A 21,976-nucleotide genomic window follows, 5' to 3' on the forward strand; every position below is an offset into this window, starting at 1 on the left:
AGTATGCTTGGAAACGGGTTAGATATATCGAGGGGAAGGATATGCAGGAAGGACAACCGGTGGTATTTCCGCATTTTTCTGTATCTGGGCACTTATTATATAGAATAACCCGGGCTCCCGGGACGGGACAGCTCGTAAAACAGTTATTGGTTCCTAGGCCTTTTCAGTCAGAAGTCATGAGATTGGCGCATGACATTCCATTTTCAGGTCATTTGGGAACTGAAAAGACTCAGGAACGAATTCTGGCCCGGTTTTTTTGGCCTGGGGTTTATGGTCTGGTGCGGAAGTATGTATCGGAGTGTCCTGAATGTCAATTAGCTGCCCCTAAGTCAGTTCGCCCCGCACCTCTGGTTCCACTTCCAATTATTGGGGTACCGTTTGAAAGGATTGGTGTAGATTTAGTAGGCCCTCTGGAGGGAACAGAGTCAGGATATCGGTATATTTTAGTAGTAGTGGACTACGCAACGAGATATCCAGAAGCTGTTCCCTTACGCTCTATGAATGCAGTAGCTGTAGCGAATGAATTGGTAAAAATATTCTCTAGGGTGGGAATCCCGAAAGAAATTCTCACTGATCAGGGCACTAATTTTATGTCAGACTGTATTCAGCAACTATATAAATTATTGAAAATTCGTTCAATTAGAACCTCAGTTTTTCATCCACAAACGGATGGGCTTGTTGAACGATTTAATCAGACTTTGAAAAATATGTTGCGCCGCTTTGTAGATCAAGAAAAACGCAATTGGGCTAAACTGCTTCCCTACTTGCTCTTTGCAGTTCGCGAGGTACCACAATCCTCAACGGGGTTTTCCCCGTTTGAGCTCTTGTACGGTCGGCAGCCGCGGGGTATCTTGGATCTCATAAGAGAAGGCTGGGAAGAACAGTCAAAGGAGTCTAAAAATGTAGTAAAATACGTGTTGCAGTTACGCGATCGCTTAGAATTAGTCGGTCGATTGGCACATGACAATCTCAAAGCGGCACAGCAGAAGCAGCAACAAAGCTACAATAAAAATGCAAGAATTCGGAACTTTCGACCTGGAGATAAAGTGTTGTTATTGTTGCCCTCATCGGAATCTAAGTTGTTTGCTAAATGGCAGGGTCCCTTTCAGGTTATTCGAGCAATTGGTAAAGTCAATTATGAGATCCGACAGCCTGGGCGTCGGAAAGAAAGTCAAATTTATCATGTTAATCTCCTGAAACCGTGGAAAGAACGGGAAGTCCATTTTATATCTCCTGTACAGGAGGGAGAGGATTTTGGACCCTCAATTGAGTCAGAGTCAGCAATTGAGGTCCCGATGGGGGAACAATTAACTCCTGATCAGCGTGAAGAGGTAAGCAATCTAATTAAAATGTTCAGTGATGTGTTTTCTAACGTGCCTGGAAGAACGCATTTGATCGAACATGCTATTATCACTCCGCCAGGTCTAAGAGTTAGACAGAGACCGTATCGCATTCCAGAGAGTCGGAGAGATTCTGTTCGAAGGGAGGTGGAGTGTATGTTGAAACTTGGGGTAATTGAACCTTCCCGAAGTGAGTGGTGTAGCCCAATAGTACCAATAGACAAGCCAGATGGGTCACTACGATTATGTATCGATTTTAGGAGGGTGAATGCTATCTCCAAGTTTGATGCATATCCCATGCCTCGAGTAGATGAACTCTTAGACAAACTGGGGCAAGCTCGGTTTATTTCAACTCTGGATCTGACGAAAGGATATTGGCAAATTCCATTAACGAAAGCCTCTCGTGAGAAAACGGCATTTTCAACCCCAGAGGGTCTTTTTCAATTTTGTACTATGCCGTTCGGACTTCATGGAGCGCCTGCTACTTTTCAGAGACTAATGGACAGGGTTTTACAACCTCATCGAGAGTATGCAGCTGCGTATATCGATGATGTAGTCATTTATAGTTCTTCCTGGAGAGAACATTTGACTAGATTAGAAGCCGTCTTACAGTCTCTGAGGAGGGCGGGGCTCACAGCGAACATGGCAAAGTGCGCTATTGGAAAAGAAGAAACTAAATATTTAGGTTTCATAATGGGTAAGGGTAGAGTGAAACCGTTGGTTTCAAAAGTCCAGGCTTTGTTGGATTCACCGGTACCTACCACGAAAACCCAGGTGAGATCACTGTTAGGGTTGGCTGGTTATTACCGCCGCTTTATTCCACACTTTTCCACTATAGCCGCCCCTCTCACTGATCTCACTAAAAAGAACGCTCCAAATAAAATTAAGTGGAGTGCAGAGTGTCAGACAGCCTTTGAATCTATTAAAACTAATTTGAGTCAGGCCCCAGCATTAATAAGCCCGGATTTCAGCCGAGAGTTCGTCCTGCAGACAGATGCATCGCAGACTGGTCTGGGGGCGGTTCTGTCCCAGGAGAGAGATGGTGTAGAACACCCGATACTATACATCAGTCGGAAGTTACTGCCCAGAGAACAGAGGTATTCGGTAGTGGAGAAAGAATGCCTGGCAGTGAAATGGGCAGTGGAATCTTTAAAATACTATCTTCTGGGACGACCCTTTGTACTCATCACAGATCACGCTTCTTTAAAGTGGTTAGACACGATGAAGGATTCAAACGCTAGGATTACGCGGTGGTACCTGGCGCTCCAACCCTTCGCCTTTCAAATAAGGTATCGTGCGGGTAAGTTACATCAAAATGCTGATTTTTTTTCCCGGGAGGGAGGTAAAAGGGAAGGGTTAGAGGTTTCCGAGTGTTCCTTCGGCTCCACTCTGAGGGGTGGGATATGTGATGAGTCAAAGGGGTTTCGGTCTGTGATTCAGCCTCCCGACAGTAGATGGCATCAAACCAACTCGGGACTTCCCTTACCAAGATCTCGTGACCATGGCAAAAGTCATCTTTTGAGGGGCGGCACCTTGGTGAGGGGCGGAAGTACGAGTATGTAACTTCCAGCCACTGGAGTCAAGTGAAGGAGAAGGACACGTGTCGGTTGGGGATTGGTGTTCCACTGACTACAGAGGCGGGACATTACATACTAAAGGGAACGTACTACTGTGTTCGGGGTTGGTCCGAAAGTAAAGTAGGAGGAGTAACGGGTGAAGGGAGAGACTGATTTTGTGCAGCGGGATTTTTTAAAATACTAACATTTCATTTGTCTTTTTTTTTTGTTTATGTATGGTCACCACGAAGACAAATTAAAGACGAGTCATCAGTTTGTTTTGGATTCCACCCCTGCACTCCTTCCCTCACACCATTTTGTTTTTCGTTTGTTATTTAATCCTTTTGTTGTGTATAGAAAATAAAAATAAATTATTTTATTTCTGTACACATAAATTACTGTCTGGACATTCCATTTAATACACTCTCGCCTCACAAGCCGCTAATAAAGATTATAATGCTTAGTAAAGCTGCCAGCCTCTGTCATCCTTTGTAATTACCTGTGTTTTTACCTGGGCAATGGATATGCTGAATTACTAATCACTGCGGAATTGGACACCAGATAAATTATTTAACATGTAAAAGTAATTTCTTCATGAGGAGGACATACAGACAGAAATGTGTTCCTAAGTCAATGTTGTTGACAGCAGCAGCAGCACTTGCTTGTTTTTTGCAGGTCAGGGGACACAGTACATAAACTCATTGGGGGATTGATTTGAACTTGAATAGTCATTTTGACCCGAGAAGTTTTGTTTCCAGGATATTCACATCCCCTGCTGAGCTTAGAGGACAATTACGCTGAGAAGCTGGCAACTCATTCTAGGAGGCAGAATGTGGAAAAGTTAGAGGAAGCGGATGATTAGGTGAAAGAAGGGCACCAAACAGACGTACAGTATTCCAAGCTGATTAAGGGGTAGGAATATCATTTAAAGACAGGCAATATCCCATATACTTCTACAGTGCAGCTGCAGACCCAGGTATTCTAGCAGTAACCCCTACAATCCTCCACATCAATGTGTGAAGATAAAGAACCAATCATTTAACACTAAATCCAACTTCAGTGGTTTTAACGTGTTGAATACAAAATGATTACATTAAAAATCATTTTGTTTCAATATGTACAGCCATATGGACCTACCTCAGTGACTTTCAGAAAGCTGGAAAAATCGGCTACTACATTCCCATGAGTCAACATGACACCTTTAGGGTTTCCTGGAAAGAAATAACATCATTACCTTATAGTATAGAAAGATCACATAGCATAGCAAAGTGTGGTCCTTTTTTGATAGACTTTGCTAACAGAGATGTGGACTAAAGAGCCTATAGTTGAATGTGTGTCCTCCGTGCACACAAATGCAAATCAAGATAATGTTTTAAGTGCATGGTGTAAACAAGAGACACATCACCTTTATAAAACATATGGAGGAATCACCAGAAAAGCAGAAATTAAAGCAAGTTCTGTTAAGCAAGAATCTAAGGAAAACACAAAGCCTGGTTCACACCCACTTGAGTGATGCATGGCTTCTTGTTAAATGCACACAGTGAAATGCAGTGAAGTGTTTTGTGAGATATTTAACTGTAAAGGCTGCCCTAGGTGTTGCAAGTCTGTAATAAATCAGTGTCTGCAGATTGCTGGACAGCTGCAGCACACCCACATGTAAAAGGCAAGGAGGGATAACCTACTGCAGGGCCCGAGCCCCTGTCACTATCAATGACAAGGCACTGCTGTGAAGAAGAGTAACGCCACTGAATGCACAGCGAATTGTAAATCCCGTGATGGAATGAAAGAGCCATCCAAGAGACACTAACAGGCTCAATCGATTTCTTTTCTTTTAATGGATTATCTTTCTGTGCAAAACAGAAAAAATGTGTCCGCCATCCGAAGACAGACAGAAACTTCTTCTCCAGCTCATGGTTTCAGAAGCCTAGCCATGGAGCACGAAGGAAATCCATTATGATGCAAGCACAACTCCACTGACAGCTATGGGAAATCCATTCTTTGCATTCATCCAACAAATACCTCAAAACATCTATTTCCTGTCTTATCAGTTATTTTTAGCTTAGTTAAACAATGCATACTTGCAGAGAAGTGTCATTTTGCATGCTCTAGGTGACCCTTCGGAATGTATTATGGTTTCCATTTATTTGCAATCCCTGCACAGGTAATATAATAAGATGATCATTGATAATACGGATACACAATGACGCTCACCTGTTGTTCCACTAGTAAAACACACAATGGATAAATCACCTGGTTGAGGAGGCTGTATAAAAAGAAAATTACAATTAGACGTGCAGTATTTCCATTAACAGCGACCCTGCTCGTGTGCTAGTTTCCGACGGCACGCTTCACTGCCTCGTTCTTCATCTGGGGAGTCACTGCAGGCAGATTAAATAGCTCTTGCTCATGTTTTTAAAATGATCCCTGTGGATGCCCTGCAGTAGCTGCTATGCACTCCGCATTTAGAAACTGACTAAACTCAACAGCATGCAGCAACAGTTTCATGAAAAAAAATCTCAGTGATTCACGCTGTTCACAATACAGGGACCTTCTCTGGGCACCATCTGTCAGGTGTGCCTCTCCTAATGTCAATCAAACATATTAGTGCTTACATCACTGTAAATACACATTAGAAGTTACAGCACTGGAAATCACTCAGCTATCCATTTTAACTGCTTTTAAATTAACAAGCCACAAGCCAAAGGCAAGAGACTAAGTTAGAAGGTGTATCCTTATTTGATAGATGCATTCCTGACGATGCAGGCAGTTCTGTAGACTGATGAGAAATAATCAATAATAGCAACAACTATTGCATAAGGTTTAAATAAGCTGTTGTAGTATAGCCAAATGGCTCACAGAGCACACATCTGTACTGGTATTAGGAATGGTTTATTCCTGCCTTCTCTGTGCTTTTGGGCACCTGTAATGAATGTTGAGGCTGAGAGTAAACACACAGTACATACCACAGGACCTTTATGGTGCACTCTCCCCAGCGCCTGGAGGTACAAACAAAATAAAAAAAACAACATTCTCAGAATAAATTGAAGCAGCGTTTCCACAAAAGGCAGCTCAATCACTGAGGATAGAGGCTGAAGTGTTACTTTCCATCTGAGGGAGAAGTGGCGAGGAGTAAGAGCAATTGGAAACACAAAGTGCTGTTACTGTGAGTAATGCACACAGATCTTTCATAGAAACCGCCAAACAAAGGTTCATTAATAGTGCAAATATTTCAATCTTGAAACTACCACAGGTATTTATTTACCCTTTTGATGTGGGGTTTTCTTCCATGTCGTTATTTAAAATGTAGACTTTCTACCCTGGTGTTCTGCAATCATCTACCGTGACGCAGTATCTGTTAGTGCACCCTGATTACAAGAGCTCAAATTAGTGCATTCGGGATATCCTGAATGTGAAAATCAGAAGCATCACCAATCACAGAAGGGGTTCGAAAATACATTATGGTAGTTGTGCAATATTATAATGAATATGTACTGTTGCTTATTTCTTTTATCTGCTCTTTCTAATTCTTCAAATGGACATGCTTATATTGCAGTGGCAAAGTGTGGGTACCTCCACGTCCTTAATGGATTGGATGTGAACCCCGCATCTGTCCCCCCTCTCTACAAGGCCAGGGTCAAACGGGTCCATTAAAATGATAGTCTTCAACCCTGGGGTCTGCAGCATCTCCACATTCTCCAAGAGGACGCTGGCCTTCTCGGGCCTGTCGCATATTACTGTAGAAATCTCAGCTAGAAAAAACAGCAGCAATGCGGTTAATGACAGTCTGTGCAATCACGATTTAAAGAGGTTGTAAGGGTTTACCCAGAAGGCATGCTTGGTCTGGCACTTCCCTAATCAATCTTCCTACTCTTTCAATCCCTCCTTTCCTGTCATTAACCAATCAGATGCTTTACATAATGACTGACATGCAGCCAGTGACATTCTGTGAGGTGAAATGTGCAAGTGTAACATACTACCTGAAAGTAAGGCAAGGCAAGCAAACAGAGAAGTTCCATTTTGAACCATCAAAGCAATGGGAAGAAATACAGCCCTAAAGGTATAGTATTATGTTTTGTAATGCTTTTAGTTGACCTGCATGTGGCTATACTGGTGGATAACCTTCACTATATATCCACAGTAATACAGTAATTCAGTGGAATAGCCTTGGTCAGCGCCAGTTACAGCATCTTGGGTTCCACGGCAGCTCATTGTCAATTATCTGCTTATATTGTTTGCATTGTAAGTGTAAAGTATTGAAATCACAGGTACATCAAGAGGTTATCTGGATTTCTCTTACCTGTGTTAATAATATAACGAATTGCCCCTGGTCCTAGAGTGTCGTAAAGTGGCACAACCACCATAGAATAGGTATAGCAAGCCAACTCGGAGATAATCCACTGCAACACGCCAAACAAGAACAACAACCAAGGGTTATCAACATGCGATTACTGGTTTTATACATTTACATTTCAGCTAGTAACAAAATGTACTTTAACAGATTAAGTAAGTGAACCATAATACGTTTCCTGAATGCTTTAGTGTTGGGATATACATCCAAGTCTTATCTAGCTGAACTTTCTACACGTGTACACTTAACATGTATAATTTCATGTGTTTGAAGCATATTTACCAATTTAAAAGCAAGAAATGTAGTATACAATGGAAATAAAATGATTACTAATAATACAAATACTACTACTACTACTACTACTAATAATAATAATAATAATAATAATAATAATAATAATAATAATAATAATAATAATAATAATAATAATACATATTTTTCTGGTGTATAACATCTTGGAAATAACATGCAGCATTTGTCAATAATAATCCCTGAAATGCTGATACCTCACCTCCGGTCTGTTCTGTGCAAAGACCCCAATGAACTGCTCTGGACAGGGTCGGCATCCCTGGAAAATCAACCCTGAGCCCAGGCACTGAGCCCTGTCTGAAACCTGGGGGGAGTAAGAGAGGACTGGTGATTAATAAGCAGCATGTTGAATTAACCAGTACAAGGGCAGTAAGTGTACTTACAACCATATAGAAAGCATATATCAAAGGCTTTCACTCAAGTGAAACCTCAGCTCATGATAAATCAACCATGCACGGCTTAAACAACAAGCTAGCCTGAAGACACTTGAAATGGATAGACCCCATGCTTAGGGGGAAGTGTTGTGTCAGGGTGGGGGTGCACTTGAGTTTCCTCAGACTTGTTGAATGAAAGCACATAACGAATCACCGTCTGCAAGAAACATGTGGAGACACTGCACTGCAGGGTCATTGTTACTCTGGGTCACTGCACTGCAGGGTCATTGTTACTCTGGGTCACTGCACTGCAGATTGCATTGCAATCACATGATTTTGTTTCAACACCAATGGTATTCCATTAGCAGGATTTAAGATATATGCCTCACATTACTGTATAATGCTGACTGTAACATGCTAATCTGAAAACACATAACTCATTGTAGATAAGCATTGCACAAGAATCTCTGTTTAAATGAATTGTATAACGGTGAGTCACCATGCCAACTAAGACCAAATATACAGCATGATGAACCCCAGAGGAAAATCTTAAAGCTGTGATTGCTTATGGTTAGATCACAGCTTTTATACAAAGTAGCTACTTTTGAACCTAATGTCTGCATCATTTCTATTGAGAATTCAGATACACAGTTAAACATAGTGATCATGTTCAGTGATTATTCTATCAAGCACAGACACACGTCAAGGGATTGATGCTGCTTGCCGTGCAGAGGCTTACTTACCTCCCTGTACGATAGCCATTCATATGGTTGTTTGGGCTTTCTGGAGCCCAAACAAGGGCCGTCACCTAAAGACACAGGAACAAACCACAGGTTAACTGAAAATGTATTGGCTAACTGACACCAGCATTGAAAAAGAAAATGAAAATTAATAGGTGCACTTTTTCAGTACTCCAATAAAACATCAATGCAGGCTAATTTATGAACAACTTGGAGGCATAATGTACGATAGGTTGTATGAAAGTAGGGCTGCTGGTTTGGGGGTGAAAGCATAGCTATTTAGGGCATTATTCCCTAAGACTGTGATCCAATTGAAGTCAACATAGATATGCTCAAACAACTTTGATGTTTATATGGAGCACTACAGACGTGCTGAGAAACTTCAGGATACTTTGTTCTCATTAGTTAGCTTGCTGTGCCAACGCATGTTTCTTTAGCGTGTTATAATCATTTAATGTATTGAAGCTTTACTAACAAATCGACATATTACTGTAAACCCCTTTATAATATGTACAGCACTCTATGATATTTGATTTGATTCATACAGATGCTGTATACAGTGTATTCTGGGTGCATGTCACTGATTTTGTTTGAACGGAATGAAATTGCCCCAGTAATGGTGCTTGGTACTAGCCTGTTATGTGCAGCCCTCGCTGGAACACCTCGTACATCGTTCTCGCGTCATCGTAATAGTGTGTTAGCAGCTTAGGATTGTCACCCAGGACAGAGCGGCGTGCACCAGCATAGCACTGCAACATGAAGGACAAACACACACTCAGCTTTTATTTCTCTGGCTTCTGGAATTACAAGTCAAACAATGTTCCAGAATTATCTTGCAATCGTAAAATGATTTCAGCTAATGCATTAACGAAAGCCCTTTTTTAAAAGCCAGACTGTGTCCAGTCGGCCCAGATGAATCACAGTAACAGTGTTAAAGGAATATTACCACAAAATAGAAAAAGTTATTTAATTTGCAGGCATAGGTTAAATCAGGTGAACAAGACTTATGCCTACAGACTGAGTTTCTGCAATATAGTGCAGATGCACAGAACTCATCAAGTATTCTCTGTTCTCAGCTGTAATGGTTGTTCAAGGATGGACTTTTCTGTTGCATGAAGGACTATTCTGAGTTTATACATATAAATCTCTTTCAAGCCAACCCCAGTGGCAGATGGAAACCAGCCCCACTGTTTTGCAATGACGCCTCACAGTAGCAGCAGCAGCAGCTTACCTCCACTTCCTCGGACTGCCTTGTGAGGTCACAGGGAGGTTTCATGGCCTTGGGTCTGGTGGCCAGCCAGTACGCAATGACAGCGGCGAGAGCCCCGATCCCAACCAGTGTGGGGGCAGGCAGGCTGCAGAATAACTGGCTGAACTCCTGGAGCTCGGGCAGGCGCAGGCTCCTCAGGATCTCCTGAGCTTGCATCTTCTCAATCAACGTGTTACTAATCTCTGCAGAGAAACAGAAGCTTTAACAGTAAGGCACTCGGCTTTGTGTTTGCATATTTAGTGCAGGGCAGCATATTGTAAAGACAAATTGGCACATATGACAGATGTATTAGATTGAAGTCTCCTGCAAAATTTCGACCAAGGTGTTTTCAAAACCTATATGAAGTCTATATCTCAAAACATTTGTCATGTAACAGAGTGGAGGCTGGGTTTGAACTGCCGACCCGCCAGCTGCAAGCGAACATCTTAACCACAATGCAAAAGACCTGGGCTCGTATGCATGTGTGGATACAGGGCTTTTAACTTCATCTCACTGTCAGGGGACAGCATCTGTAACGGTAGTGCAGCACACAACACTGCCTGTTACACTCCTTTCCTAACAGTTACGATGCCTGCTTGAAGGGTTTTAATGAAACAATTGAGAATCTTGCAATTGCAGAAACAGATTTATCATCAATTAAGCACCTTCCTAAAGGGGGTGTGTGGCAGAGCAAAGTTCTGCCCTTTTTAAATTGGCAGGGATGGGGTTATTTTCCCCTACCTGCCTGGGTTTATTATGTTCAGGTGGCTGGGGTTGATTAGTTGATTAGGTTAATTAACGATCAATCAGCACCCAGCCTCCTGACATAAAAGGAAGCCTCTGCTTCTCATTTGGGAGGAGGGAGCTGAGAAAGCAGGTTGGTGTTTTGTTGGTTGTGATTTTTTTATTTTCTAAAATCCAGTGAAGGCATTGCCCAGCCTGGAAACCTTTATTTTGTACATTTTGCTTTTTGTCTTTCTTTTTGTGTTTCAATCCCTTTGTTTTGGCCCTTGTGCCTTTTTATTTTTGTATCTATTTATAATAAAAGTATATTTTTTTGAACTGCAGTCTGTCTCTGGGCCTCCATCCACTTGCCAGCCTGCCACAGGGTGATACAATGATGCTGCATTTCACCTGCACTCAGAGTGACAAATACTGGTAACTACAGGATCAACCTTGCAGGGGTCACACACTGTACTTTAAAACATTACATCCCCTGTGATAGCTGCCTTTCTTACCCAATCAGACTGTTTCATTTCTTGCAGGATTAAAGCTTGGGGGTTTCACAAAAGATGTAGTAAAAGCATATTTGAGCCGTATGTGGTATAGAATGCAGCTTTCCTCCTCAAGGCATTGAGAGGGTCAGTTTAAGACACATTTAGTGCTTTTGAAAACATTTTCTTTTAAAGTAGATCCCTAACTATTACACAAGCCTAACTCGATTCTGTTGTAATGTGGAGTTATGTCATCGTATGAAGAGTTCACAAAAATAACTAAGCCTTTGTAAGGAAAGTGCCTTATGTTTCCTCTGGCAGCAGCCTCTTGCAATGCAGTCTGGGAGTTCTTCAGTAAATCACTTCCATTCCTGCAGCACGGTTTCACACACAGTACTTAGAAGTTACAGTTTCAGTTTTGCACGCTTTAGTAAAACATAGAAAGGGCCCATTTATTAATACTGATATCATACTAGTTTACTTTCAGTTCAACTGGAACATTGTGGACTCCAGGCCTGGTCTATGCAGCATGCCTAAATTCCCATTCTAATTTGAAAATTTCTAAAAAAAATTTTTAAAAAAAACTAAAAAAAACAGAACACTAAGATGGTTAAACATTAACTGATTATAAGAAATACAACTACCTGTACTGAATGGACTATGTGATTAATGAAGCCTGGAAACCATACAGAGGGAGATTCAGAATGTGTACACTCTTACTTTTGTCTTAATTAATGAGTGGATATTGTGAGTCTCACTATTGTTCTTGTACTTTTAATCTGGTTTAACTGATTGCTAGTTTGGGGGCCCCGTGTGTAAAAAATGCAAGATGACAGAGAACTCATCTCTTCATTTTTAATCTTTTATTAACATGTGTGCCCTGATAACAATTCCAAGGTCTACATCAATGCTCCCCACAACAAAAAGTTCTACAACCATTCAGTTTATTATAGGTGTTAAAATTAACTGAACGGAAACAATACATAACAGAACAAAACCCATACATTTCAACCTGGGGTTAAAAACTTGTCTTATTCTTGTTCAATTCCGACATCCATACACTGTAGACTGTGTGCATTTTTAAGGGGTTTAATGGGACACAATATTAGTTGCTATTATAGTTGACTGGATGCAGGGTTTCCCGGGACATATTGTACATCCTACATGCAGTTATGTAATATTTATCCTCCATTGCCTTTGTCTTCATAGCTGATCCTATAAACAGCATTCTTCTTCAGTGATAATAGATTTTTTTTTTCTTTTGTAAAACGAGGAAGGTGGTGTTCATTTGACAAGTAAAATGAGTGTGTATTCCAGAGACTGCTATCGCAGTATTTAGGCCACCAGTCGCACAGCTCATTCTGTGTAAAGCAATGATATTTGACAAAATGTCTTGAATACCTCTTCTGCTATTTACAGAACAAAAAAAAAAAGCAGCACCCTCTTTTGTTCGAGATCAAGGACAAATGGCTTTCTGCTGTAATTGCATTAGATGTTAAGACTGGAGGAGGTGATTCACAGGCAGGCCTGAGCTGTCTTACAGGGCTGAGTTGAATGGTGTCGGACAGGGACAGAGTTTAGTCCTTTTTACACACTCTGTAATCCCTTAAACGGACAGTTTAAACCTGCTCGTTCCAACACTGCCAACATCGCATTCGGTTTTAATTTGGTTAGTTACAGAAAGGAAAAGACATTTAAAAATCCTTTTGGGAATTGCGTCCTACCATAATGCCCCTGTAAAAACATGAGCTGCCGTCTGTGTAATGCACTGCACTTTGAAAAGAGGACCATGGGCCAATTCAATTTACTGTATCACTTGAGGGAAATGTTAAGAAAATGATATTAACTTAATCAAGATAATATGAGGTTTGAAGAGATAATGCCTGGTACCTATTCACAAACCACTAACTCTGTATGAAAGTCTGATTAATGCAGTTAATGTTTGATATTCATCATTATAAGAGTTGTTAAAACAAACCAGTAAGCATTCAGGTTTTAGGAACATCAATTACCAATCCATCAGTTTCTATATTAAGTACAGATGTGTAATTAAAGTGACAGAATGAGTTTTAAACAGTAAACATTTTCAAATGCTATTTTAAGATTTTTTTTCTGTTTTACCTTGGGTTTTCCTCTCCCTTCAAAATATTGTTAAGGCTAAGCTGCAATGCAGACTGCCCTGTGAGGCTGTAGCCATTTCACTCTGTTTATCCCATTGGCTCTATACACAGAAGAAATTAAATGAGGATAGCGGAGTCAACGTATGGGAGCAGCCTCTGTGCTCTGCTCCAAAGCATCTCAATCTTGCTTCCTCTGTCTATCCTGTATCAGCGAATGGTGATGCATTAACTGATTCTATGGAATACAACTACCGTTACTTTACAGTATTACATAACAAGGAGTCCCAAATAACTTTAGCTTCTTAACCCTATGCACCTTTCCATTACTGAAAGCATTATATGATGTTCACTTCTCTACCTAACTCAGACCTAGTTGAGACCCCTGTTTGAGACCCTTTGAAAAGTAATTCCTTAATGTGTTTTTGAAATGCGCAGTATAACAGGACTACATGAGTAATAAAGCCTGGAAGCCATATTTAGGGACATTCATAACTTGCGCAAACTTAGTATTATCTTAATTAATAAGTCTATGTATTAACTAAAACACTGGTGTTTTGCAATGTTCGATAGTTACTGCTTACAAACTATAAATTAATGCATGATGACAGAGAATTTTCCCTAATGTCTGTTGCACTTTACAGCCAAGAGAGCAGCTGTGCAGCAAGTAGCACAGGGCCAATTTAGTGTCAAATAAGTGTTTGGGACGTGCTGGTCACAGTCTACACATCAAATAAGACAAATCATTCAAGGGAGCCACTCTACAGTTCACGTTAATGAAGGCTGACACAGCAAATGTAGTCTCTTGATTATTGATGTGGAATTGTATTTGCTTTGACCCCCAATGTTCATACCATACAGTCCTTAGTTCTGATTCTACAGCCCATAAAATAGACGGTATATCCCCCAAACCACTACATCTATCTTCTGTCCTATTCATCCTCCATGGGATAATAATGCTTTCCAACCCCTTCTTTTGTCCCTCATTTGCTATCTTAAACAGAACTAAAGTGCCAAGCCCTTTTCAAGGAGCAAGTCAATATCAAAATAAAGTGCTTATTTCAAAACTTTCAAATATTATTTCACTTTCAGTACTTTCTTTTAGCATTTGCAGACAAATTGCATTGGACATAACTGAAAGAAAATGCTTAAAAAGGGAATTGCAGTAATCGGAGGACACAGCCAGAAATTGTAGCTCCTGGAGATGAATTTGAGCCCATAGTAATGCAACCCAGTCTAAGAGATTCATCGAAATTATTCAGAAAGGCAGTTATTTAGAGATTATGCCACTCACATCTATATAGAGAGTTTTTGCATTTTACCCTGTAAACGACTGTAGCTTGAAGATGATTCAATTAAAAACCCTATGTGCAGCATGATCAGTTTATTTGAGTGAGGAGCACATGACAGATATTATAGCTTTCAGATTGTTTATTTGCTTGAACTGAATGACACATGGAATGGCAAATTCCACTCTGTTGTCATGGTGTCTGCTAGCAGTGATCTTTTCATTGCTTACTCCAGATAACATTGACTATCACAGCACCAGAATAAATTGAAATAAGTTTGAATTGTAATTTTGCTACTTAACAATGAGGAACACCATGGGAATATCACAGCAGAGTGTAGAGAAGCACAGTGAAAGCATGGTGGAAGCACCAATGGCAGATCCCAAGCATATGGTAAACTAGATGGTATTTCTCATTCTTGGGTTTGTATCCTTTGCTTTGCAAGACAATATTTGGGGAAAGTTGAATGAAGGACAACTCAATATCCTGGCCAGCTTTCTTATGGGGATTCTGGAAGTTATGAATTCAGCTGGTGCATAAAGTCACTGGATACAGTATGGTAATAAACACACAATAGTGTACAAACTTCCTCACAGTAGGATGGCTTACTTGTTTATCTGCTGAGGTGCTGTTCAAGATCACACTGTCTCAGTATAATGGTGGTATACACGGATGGTACTTTTATGTGTTTTTATACAGTCCAGTGGACTATTGGTTACCATCCAGATCCTGTGCCAGAGCCCTAGGAATGCCAACACTTCCAGCAGTCATGCATTTGGACAGCGAGCTCCTAAGACTGACAAACTGCCTATAATTAAACATCTACAGTATGTTTTGCTTTCATTCAGTGTGAGTGGTTGATCAGAATGGCCTGTAAACTGAATGAACTGCAATCCCCCAGGAAGGACCACCTAGAAACAAGAGGAACATAAGAACAGAAGAAAGTTTACAAACGAGAGGAGGCCATTCGGCCCATCTTGCTCATTTGGTTGTTAGTAGCTTATTGATCCCAGAATCTCATTAAGCAGCTTCTTGAAGGATCCCAGGGTGTCAGCTTCAACAACATTACTGGGGAGTTGATTCCAGACCCTCACAATTCTCTGTGTAAAAAAGTGCCTCCTATTTTCTGTTCTGAATGCCCCTTTGTCTAATCTCCATCTGTGAGCCCTGGTCCTTGTTTCTTTTTTCAGGTCAAAAAAGTCCCTTGGGTCGACACTGTCAATACCTTTTAGAATTTTGAATGCTTGAATTAGGTCGCCGCATAGTCTTTTTTGTTCAAGACTGAACAGTTTCAATTCTTTTAGCCTGTCTGCATATGACATGCCTTTTAAGCCCGGAATAATTCTGGTCGCTCTTCTTTGCACTCTTTCTACAGCAGCAATATCTTTTTTATAGCGAGGTGACCAGAACTGAACATAATATTCAAGACGAGGTCTTACTAGTGCATTGTACAGTTTTAACATTACTTCCCTTGATTTAAATTCAACACTTTTCACAATGTATCCGAGCATCTTGTTAGCCTTTTTTATAGCTTCCCCACATTGTCTAGATGAAGACATTTCTGAGTCAACAAAAATTCCTAGGTCTTTTTCACAGATTCCTTCTCCAATTTCAGTATCTCCCATATGATATTTATAATGTACATTTTTATTTCCTGCATGCAGTCCCTTACACTTTTCTCTATTAAATGTCATTTGCCATGTGTCTGCCCAGTTTTTAATGTTCTAGATCTAGTTCTAGATCATTTTGAATGACCTTTGCTGCTGCTACAGTGTTTGCCACTCCTTCTATTTTTGTGTCATCTGCAAATTTAACAAGTTTGCTTACTATACCAGAATCTAAATCATTAATGTAGATTAGGAAAAGCAGAGGACCTAATACTGATCCCTGTGGTACACCACTGGTTACCACACTCCATTCTGAGGTTTTTCCTCTAATCAGTACTTTCTGTTTTCTACATGTTAACCACTCCCTAATCCATGTACATGTGTTTCCTTGAATCCCAACTGCGTTCAATTTGAGAATTAATCTTTTGTGCAGGACTTTGTCAAAAACTTTCTGTTTTTAACCATGTCATATGCTTTGCAATTATCCAATATCGATGTTGCATCCTCAAAAAAATCAAGCAAGTTAGTTTTAGTAAAACCATGTTGACTGTCTCCCAGGACCCTGTTACCACACAGGTAATGTTCCATTTTGGATCTTATTATAGTTTCCATAAGTTTGCATATAATAGAAGTCAGGCTTACTGGTCTGTAGTTACCTGGTTCAGTTTTGTTTCCCTTTTTGTGGATCGGTATTACGTTTGCAATTTTCCAGTGTCGGTACCACCCCTGTGTCAAGAGACTGCTGCATGATCTTGGTTAGCGGTTTGTAAATAACTTCTTTCATTTCTTTGAGTACTACTGGGAGGATCTCATCCGGCCCAGGGGATTTGTTTATTTTAAGAGCTCCTAGTGCATCTCCAGTGCTGTGTTCCAGGGAGCCACCCTTAAGTTAATATTAAAGAAGGCTGACACAGCAACTCTGCTTTTGATTACTGATGACTCCATGGATTGAGTACTCTGGAATTGTTTTCACTTTGACCCCCAATGCACATGTTATACAGCCCTTACTTCTGCTTTTACAGCCCATAACATTGGCAGCATATCTAAGCAAGAACACTTATCTTCTGTCCTACCCAGCCTCCATGGGAAAAATTAATGTTTTCCAAAGCCTTCTTTTTTTCCTCTTTTGCTAGCTTATACATAACTAAAGCACAAAGCCCTGAGCGAAGTGCTTTTCAAGGAGCAAGTCAATATCAGTATCTCCCAGTGAACTGAGGGAAAGAAATAAGTATATTGCATAACCCAGTAACACTGCTTGCAGCAGTAATGTGGAATCAGCATATCTCTGTGACCGCAGCATCAAGACTGATGCAGAGTTGGTCTACTGTGAAGGCTGCACAGTATAAGCCGACAATGATAAAGCAGCATACTGTTTAACATGCCTTCCTGAAAAAGGCATTACAAAATGAATGCATGTATATTGCCATGCCATATTGCATTGAGAAAAAGACTTCTTGCTGAAACCCTTGTCATCAGATGCATTGTGTTTCTAGAATTAGAACTGCTGAGTGTGTTATGGCTCTGCATGAAAGACCCAGTGGAACCTCCTAGCTTCCAATGTCGCTATGGCGATAACAAGCATGATGCGTGGTCGTTTTAAAAGCCTTTATTGATGGTAGCCTGAATGCAGTGAAGAATTACATAGGCAATATAAAGAGATCTCTGTTAGAGGTCAAGAGCAGACAGTGTTTTCAGCTCTATATGTTCAAACGTCTAAACAATTCCAATTCCAATTTACATGTTTCTAAAGGCCTGTTTTGGTTACTTCCTGTGCTTTGCTGCTGGCATTTTAGGGTTTTTTTTTTTTACTCTTCTTCTATTTTTGTGTTTCTAGTGTTGCACAGTGGCATATGGGGTCAACTATAAATCCACACTCAAGGAATTATTTCACAGTGCGGTAGGACCCTTATGGCTCATGATTCTCTGTAGCTCACTGAGAAGCATGAACATGATACCCAGTCTACTGCAGACACACTGTGACTGACACACAGAACCCATTCAGCAAGATAGCAGAAACCACAAACCACCACATGTGACAGAACAACAGCCCTTCAGAAGACAGCTAACAAATTACGTGTAACAGACTTGGAAACAGAAAGTTACCTGTGTTTCACTAGCACGACTCTTCAACTTTCTTTTTCACAGTCCTTCTCTGATGAAACCATGTAAATCTTACCACTGCAGACGATTCACCCGAACAGACAAAGGAAATAAAAACCATGTACTATTTCACCAACCTCCAACTTTGGCTTGCGTGACAAACTAAGAAAACCTCATTCAAAAACAACCTGATATATAATAGATAGCTCTGAGCACTTTTTCCATTTAACAGCATGGGAGTCTAGTTTCCAGAAGCGCTACGTGAAACAAAAGCTTCTGCGCTTGACGTTAAAGCAACATCTCACGATTTCCAGTGGCTGTTTCTTCTGCCTCGTTAGAAAGTTAAATACTACTCTTAGATCAATTCACTACTTGGAAACTGGAAGCAAGACTCACTCTGATTTGCAGGGGCTTACAATAGTAAACAAAAAAGCTCTCATCAAGCTTGTACCCAATTTCCATCTCTGTCTGTAAACTGTCACTAACAATTAGGATTCAGCAATGTCAGCTTACAGCTTATTAGCAAACAGACTGCTGTTCAGAGGTAACCCCTGCAATAGTTTACTATTTTCATGGCTGGCAAATTAGTCTGATTAGTTTCCTTGCCTTCTGGATCTGTTTCTACATCAAGCAATACAACATGTCAATATGAGTTCCCTGTGCCACTGTGTCCACTTGTTTAAGAAGACTGGGAGAAACAGGCATCCTTCGACAACAAGGTAATGCTCTGAGCTTGCCTTTCGAAAATGTGTTTGCTACTCAAGGCTGCACAGAGATTATGTAAGGCTCCAGTGGGAGCTGGAGAGAGCAAGCCTGGTTTGTTCTTGGCAGGTCTCTGTATCACATCACCTTCACCAGACTCTCAAGCCAATAGCCTTGCTTGTGTTTTTATATTTAACCCAGAGTGCCTTGTCTCTAGAAATATCCAAGAGAAGCCTCGACCTCTATCACCATGAAATCACCACACAAGCATGTTTTCAATGTACAGCAGTTTAACCAAATCAGAAAAAAAGAAAATTGCTTTGCTAGAAAGTGGTGGCACTGTTTGACAAAAAGGGGATAGTCAGAAAGCCATTAGGACCAAGGGATAGATTCTACAAAGATTTTTTTACAATTAGTACAATTCCAAAATGAATAAGAAACACTTGATTATTTACCAACCCCTACATTAAACATACAGGAGTTGTTTTTTCTGATTTGTTAACTTTATTTGGTGCATTTTTCCTTTATTTTAAAAAATGTTAATGGTTGCTTTCTCCTTCATTTATTGCCTCAAATACAAAATAAGAACAAATGTCACTAATATTTTTGTCTAATGCAAAATATCTAATTTTTTAAAACAACCTTTTTTTTTTTTTAAATGTGGTAATACAAACCCTAAAGAACAAGTCCTTACTGTATTTCACTAACCTGGCTGGTTTTGGTACACTGCATTATTGATGAAAACATAGCTTTGTGGTATCATGTTAGAAGCTGCAATAACTGCATTATAGATAGTGTATGCAGTTTTCATCACCCGGTATATTGTGTAAGATCTGCAATAAAAATTGTAAATTCAAGAAACTACAAGAACTCTATTTTTAAATATGACGTCGAACTGGGAGTAGACTAACCTTTAAAAAAGAAAGAAAGAAAGAAAGAAAGAAAGAAAGAAAGAAAGAAAGAAAGAAAGAAAGAGAGCCGAAGTGAATAACTGTTCACTCATATGAGCTAAAGCGTGATCAGCAAACCTCTACGCGCACTGTCCTCGCGGTGTGCAGCACCTCGATGCCAGTGGACAGCTCCACTTAACTCTCGAATCAGCTGTTTCTGATTGGGAGGCCTAACTGAACTGTACACAACCAACGGTTGGGTTAAATAGAACACACTTCGCTACGAATTAAAAAAAAAAAAAAGCAATAATAATAATAATAATAATAATAATAATAATAATAATAATATGCAGCAACCACGTGAAAATCGAGTAAAAATAATAACACATAAACATTACAATTTCAATAACCCTGTGCATTTCAGCAGTGCAGCTGTAAAAAAAATCCGTGCTTTCCTTTTTGTTTTCTGTAATTTTACATTATAAATATCGTAAAATGGCAGTTACCATTAAATAAGGTGATTTAACTGCAGCATTATCGACAATCCCACACATTTTAACAATGTATATTAAACAACTATGGTAAAGGCTACATATAATTATCATTGAAATAATAGCTACCTATATTTAATCATCGTGTGCTGGTTAATACAATGTATTTTTTAGATTTATTTTCTCTCAATCCTCTACACACGTTGACCTAAGTAATGTAATCTACCAACATTTCTGAACGGGATATATTATACAATCTTAAAATGGTTTGATTCTGTTAGATATCATATTAATTTCTCCCGTTGTATTAATATTAAATATATATCATCCACTAATCTTACAAGGTTCGGTTTGCATAGGCAATTTTACATACTGGTAGATGGAAATACATTTATAAGACTTAACATTTCGCAGTGCAATCTGTTCTGTTATACCTGATATTAACTGCCATACTTATACCGGTACAGTACTGACAGCATGCTATAATGCTCGCTTTCAATTGACACATGAAATGCACATATCAGTTAACTGCATTATTATTACTACTAGTAGTAGTATTATTAGTTCACTTACCTAAAACCATCCAAATGGACCCAGATACTAGAACGAAGGCAAGCATGGCTCTCGCATTGAGTTCGGTGCAGCAGGTAGAGCCTGGCGGTGTAGGGGTCAAAGACTGCAGTAGACACTGCAGCAGCGCTGGGACAATTTGGGAGATTAGACGAGAATCTACTGAGCTAGTCAATTCGGTTTTTCACCACTGGATTGCAATGAAGTCATGCCCGGGGGTTTGCTAATAGGGTTTCATTTTGTTTACCCGTTTAGCTTTTGTTTTCATCTGATTATTTTGTTCTGTTATTTCTCTCTCTCTCTCTCAGCATTTACACGTTTGCCGATTTAACTCGTCAGAGCTGAAGGTGAGCCGGTCAGGTCATGGTGAAGTTATTCTACCCATCCTCATTTCCGGTTTTCTTTACGGCATCCTTACGTATTATAATGTGATGTTCACTCGCGTAGCCTTTTATTAAATGCGGCTGTTACGCTATGCACATGCGTTTAACCTATATTATTATATTGTTGGGTAGGTAATTCATTTTGAATGTGTGAATCATGTTCAGCAAGTGATATTTAAAAACAAAAATATATTCTAAACCCGTTCCAGTCCACAAATAACGCTTTAGGCATTACTTTAAAACGAGTGTTTTATACTGTTGTACTTACACTGTGTTCTCCTTACACGTTACGCTTTTTCAGGTCAGAACATGTATAGCTTGATTGGATCATTTATTCGGCTCTACAGCGACCAGCAATGTCGGGTATCGGTAGCAACAGACTGTAATAGTTACCTTGTGTATGGTTTAAGTAAATTTCCCAAATATAACTGAACATGTCCAACACTATTAACAGGAGAATACGGCTCAAAAGTAAAAGACAGTATGAAATAAGTGTCTATAAAAAGCTGTACAAACGACACCACACAGCAGACAATAATGTACAATGCATCAGTTCATCATTTGAATGCAGTTTTTAGATAAATACATTTGGCTTTGAACCGAAGCCAGGTTTAATGTCCAGGGCAGACATGTCTCTATGTGGGTCTGTTCAATCGAAGGAAGGATCCCTAAGTCAAGAGCCACAAAACTATGAGGA

The 21,976-nt window shown here is 40.0% G+C and overlaps 1 protein-coding gene across 1 annotated transcript in view; it reads right to left on the reverse strand.

Annotated features, from left to right (window-relative positions):
* Positions 1–21,291, reverse strand: part of LOC121325014 (long-chain-fatty-acid--CoA ligase 6-like) — a 32,781-nt gene extending 11,490 nt beyond the window's left edge. Inside the window, exons 1-10 of the mRNA XM_041267300.1 lie at positions 20,900–21,291; positions 9,899–10,119; positions 9,302–9,416; positions 8,671–8,735; positions 7,756–7,857; positions 7,194–7,293; positions 6,467–6,645; positions 5,860–5,892; positions 5,108–5,159; positions 4,034–4,107 (exon numbers count right to left, since the gene is read on the reverse strand). Coding sequence (XP_041123234.1) covers positions 4,034–4,107; positions 5,108–5,159; positions 5,860–5,892; positions 6,467–6,645; positions 7,194–7,293; positions 7,756–7,857; positions 8,671–8,735; positions 9,302–9,416; positions 9,899–10,119; positions 20,900–20,945 — 987 coding nt within the window. The 5' untranslated portion in view covers positions 20,946–21,291. The remainder of the gene's footprint in view (positions 1–4,033; positions 4,108–5,107; positions 5,160–5,859; positions 5,893–6,466; positions 6,646–7,193; positions 7,294–7,755; positions 7,858–8,670; positions 8,736–9,301; positions 9,417–9,898; positions 10,120–20,899) is intronic.
* Between the last annotated feature and the right edge of the window lie 685 nt (positions 21,292–21,976).

This window comes from Polyodon spathula, chromosome 12 (genome assembly GCF_017654505.1).
Source record: "Polyodon spathula isolate WHYD16114869_AA chromosome 12, ASM1765450v1, whole genome shotgun sequence".
NCBI classification, from domain to species: Eukaryota; Metazoa; Chordata; class Actinopteri; order Acipenseriformes; family Polyodontidae; genus Polyodon; species Polyodon spathula.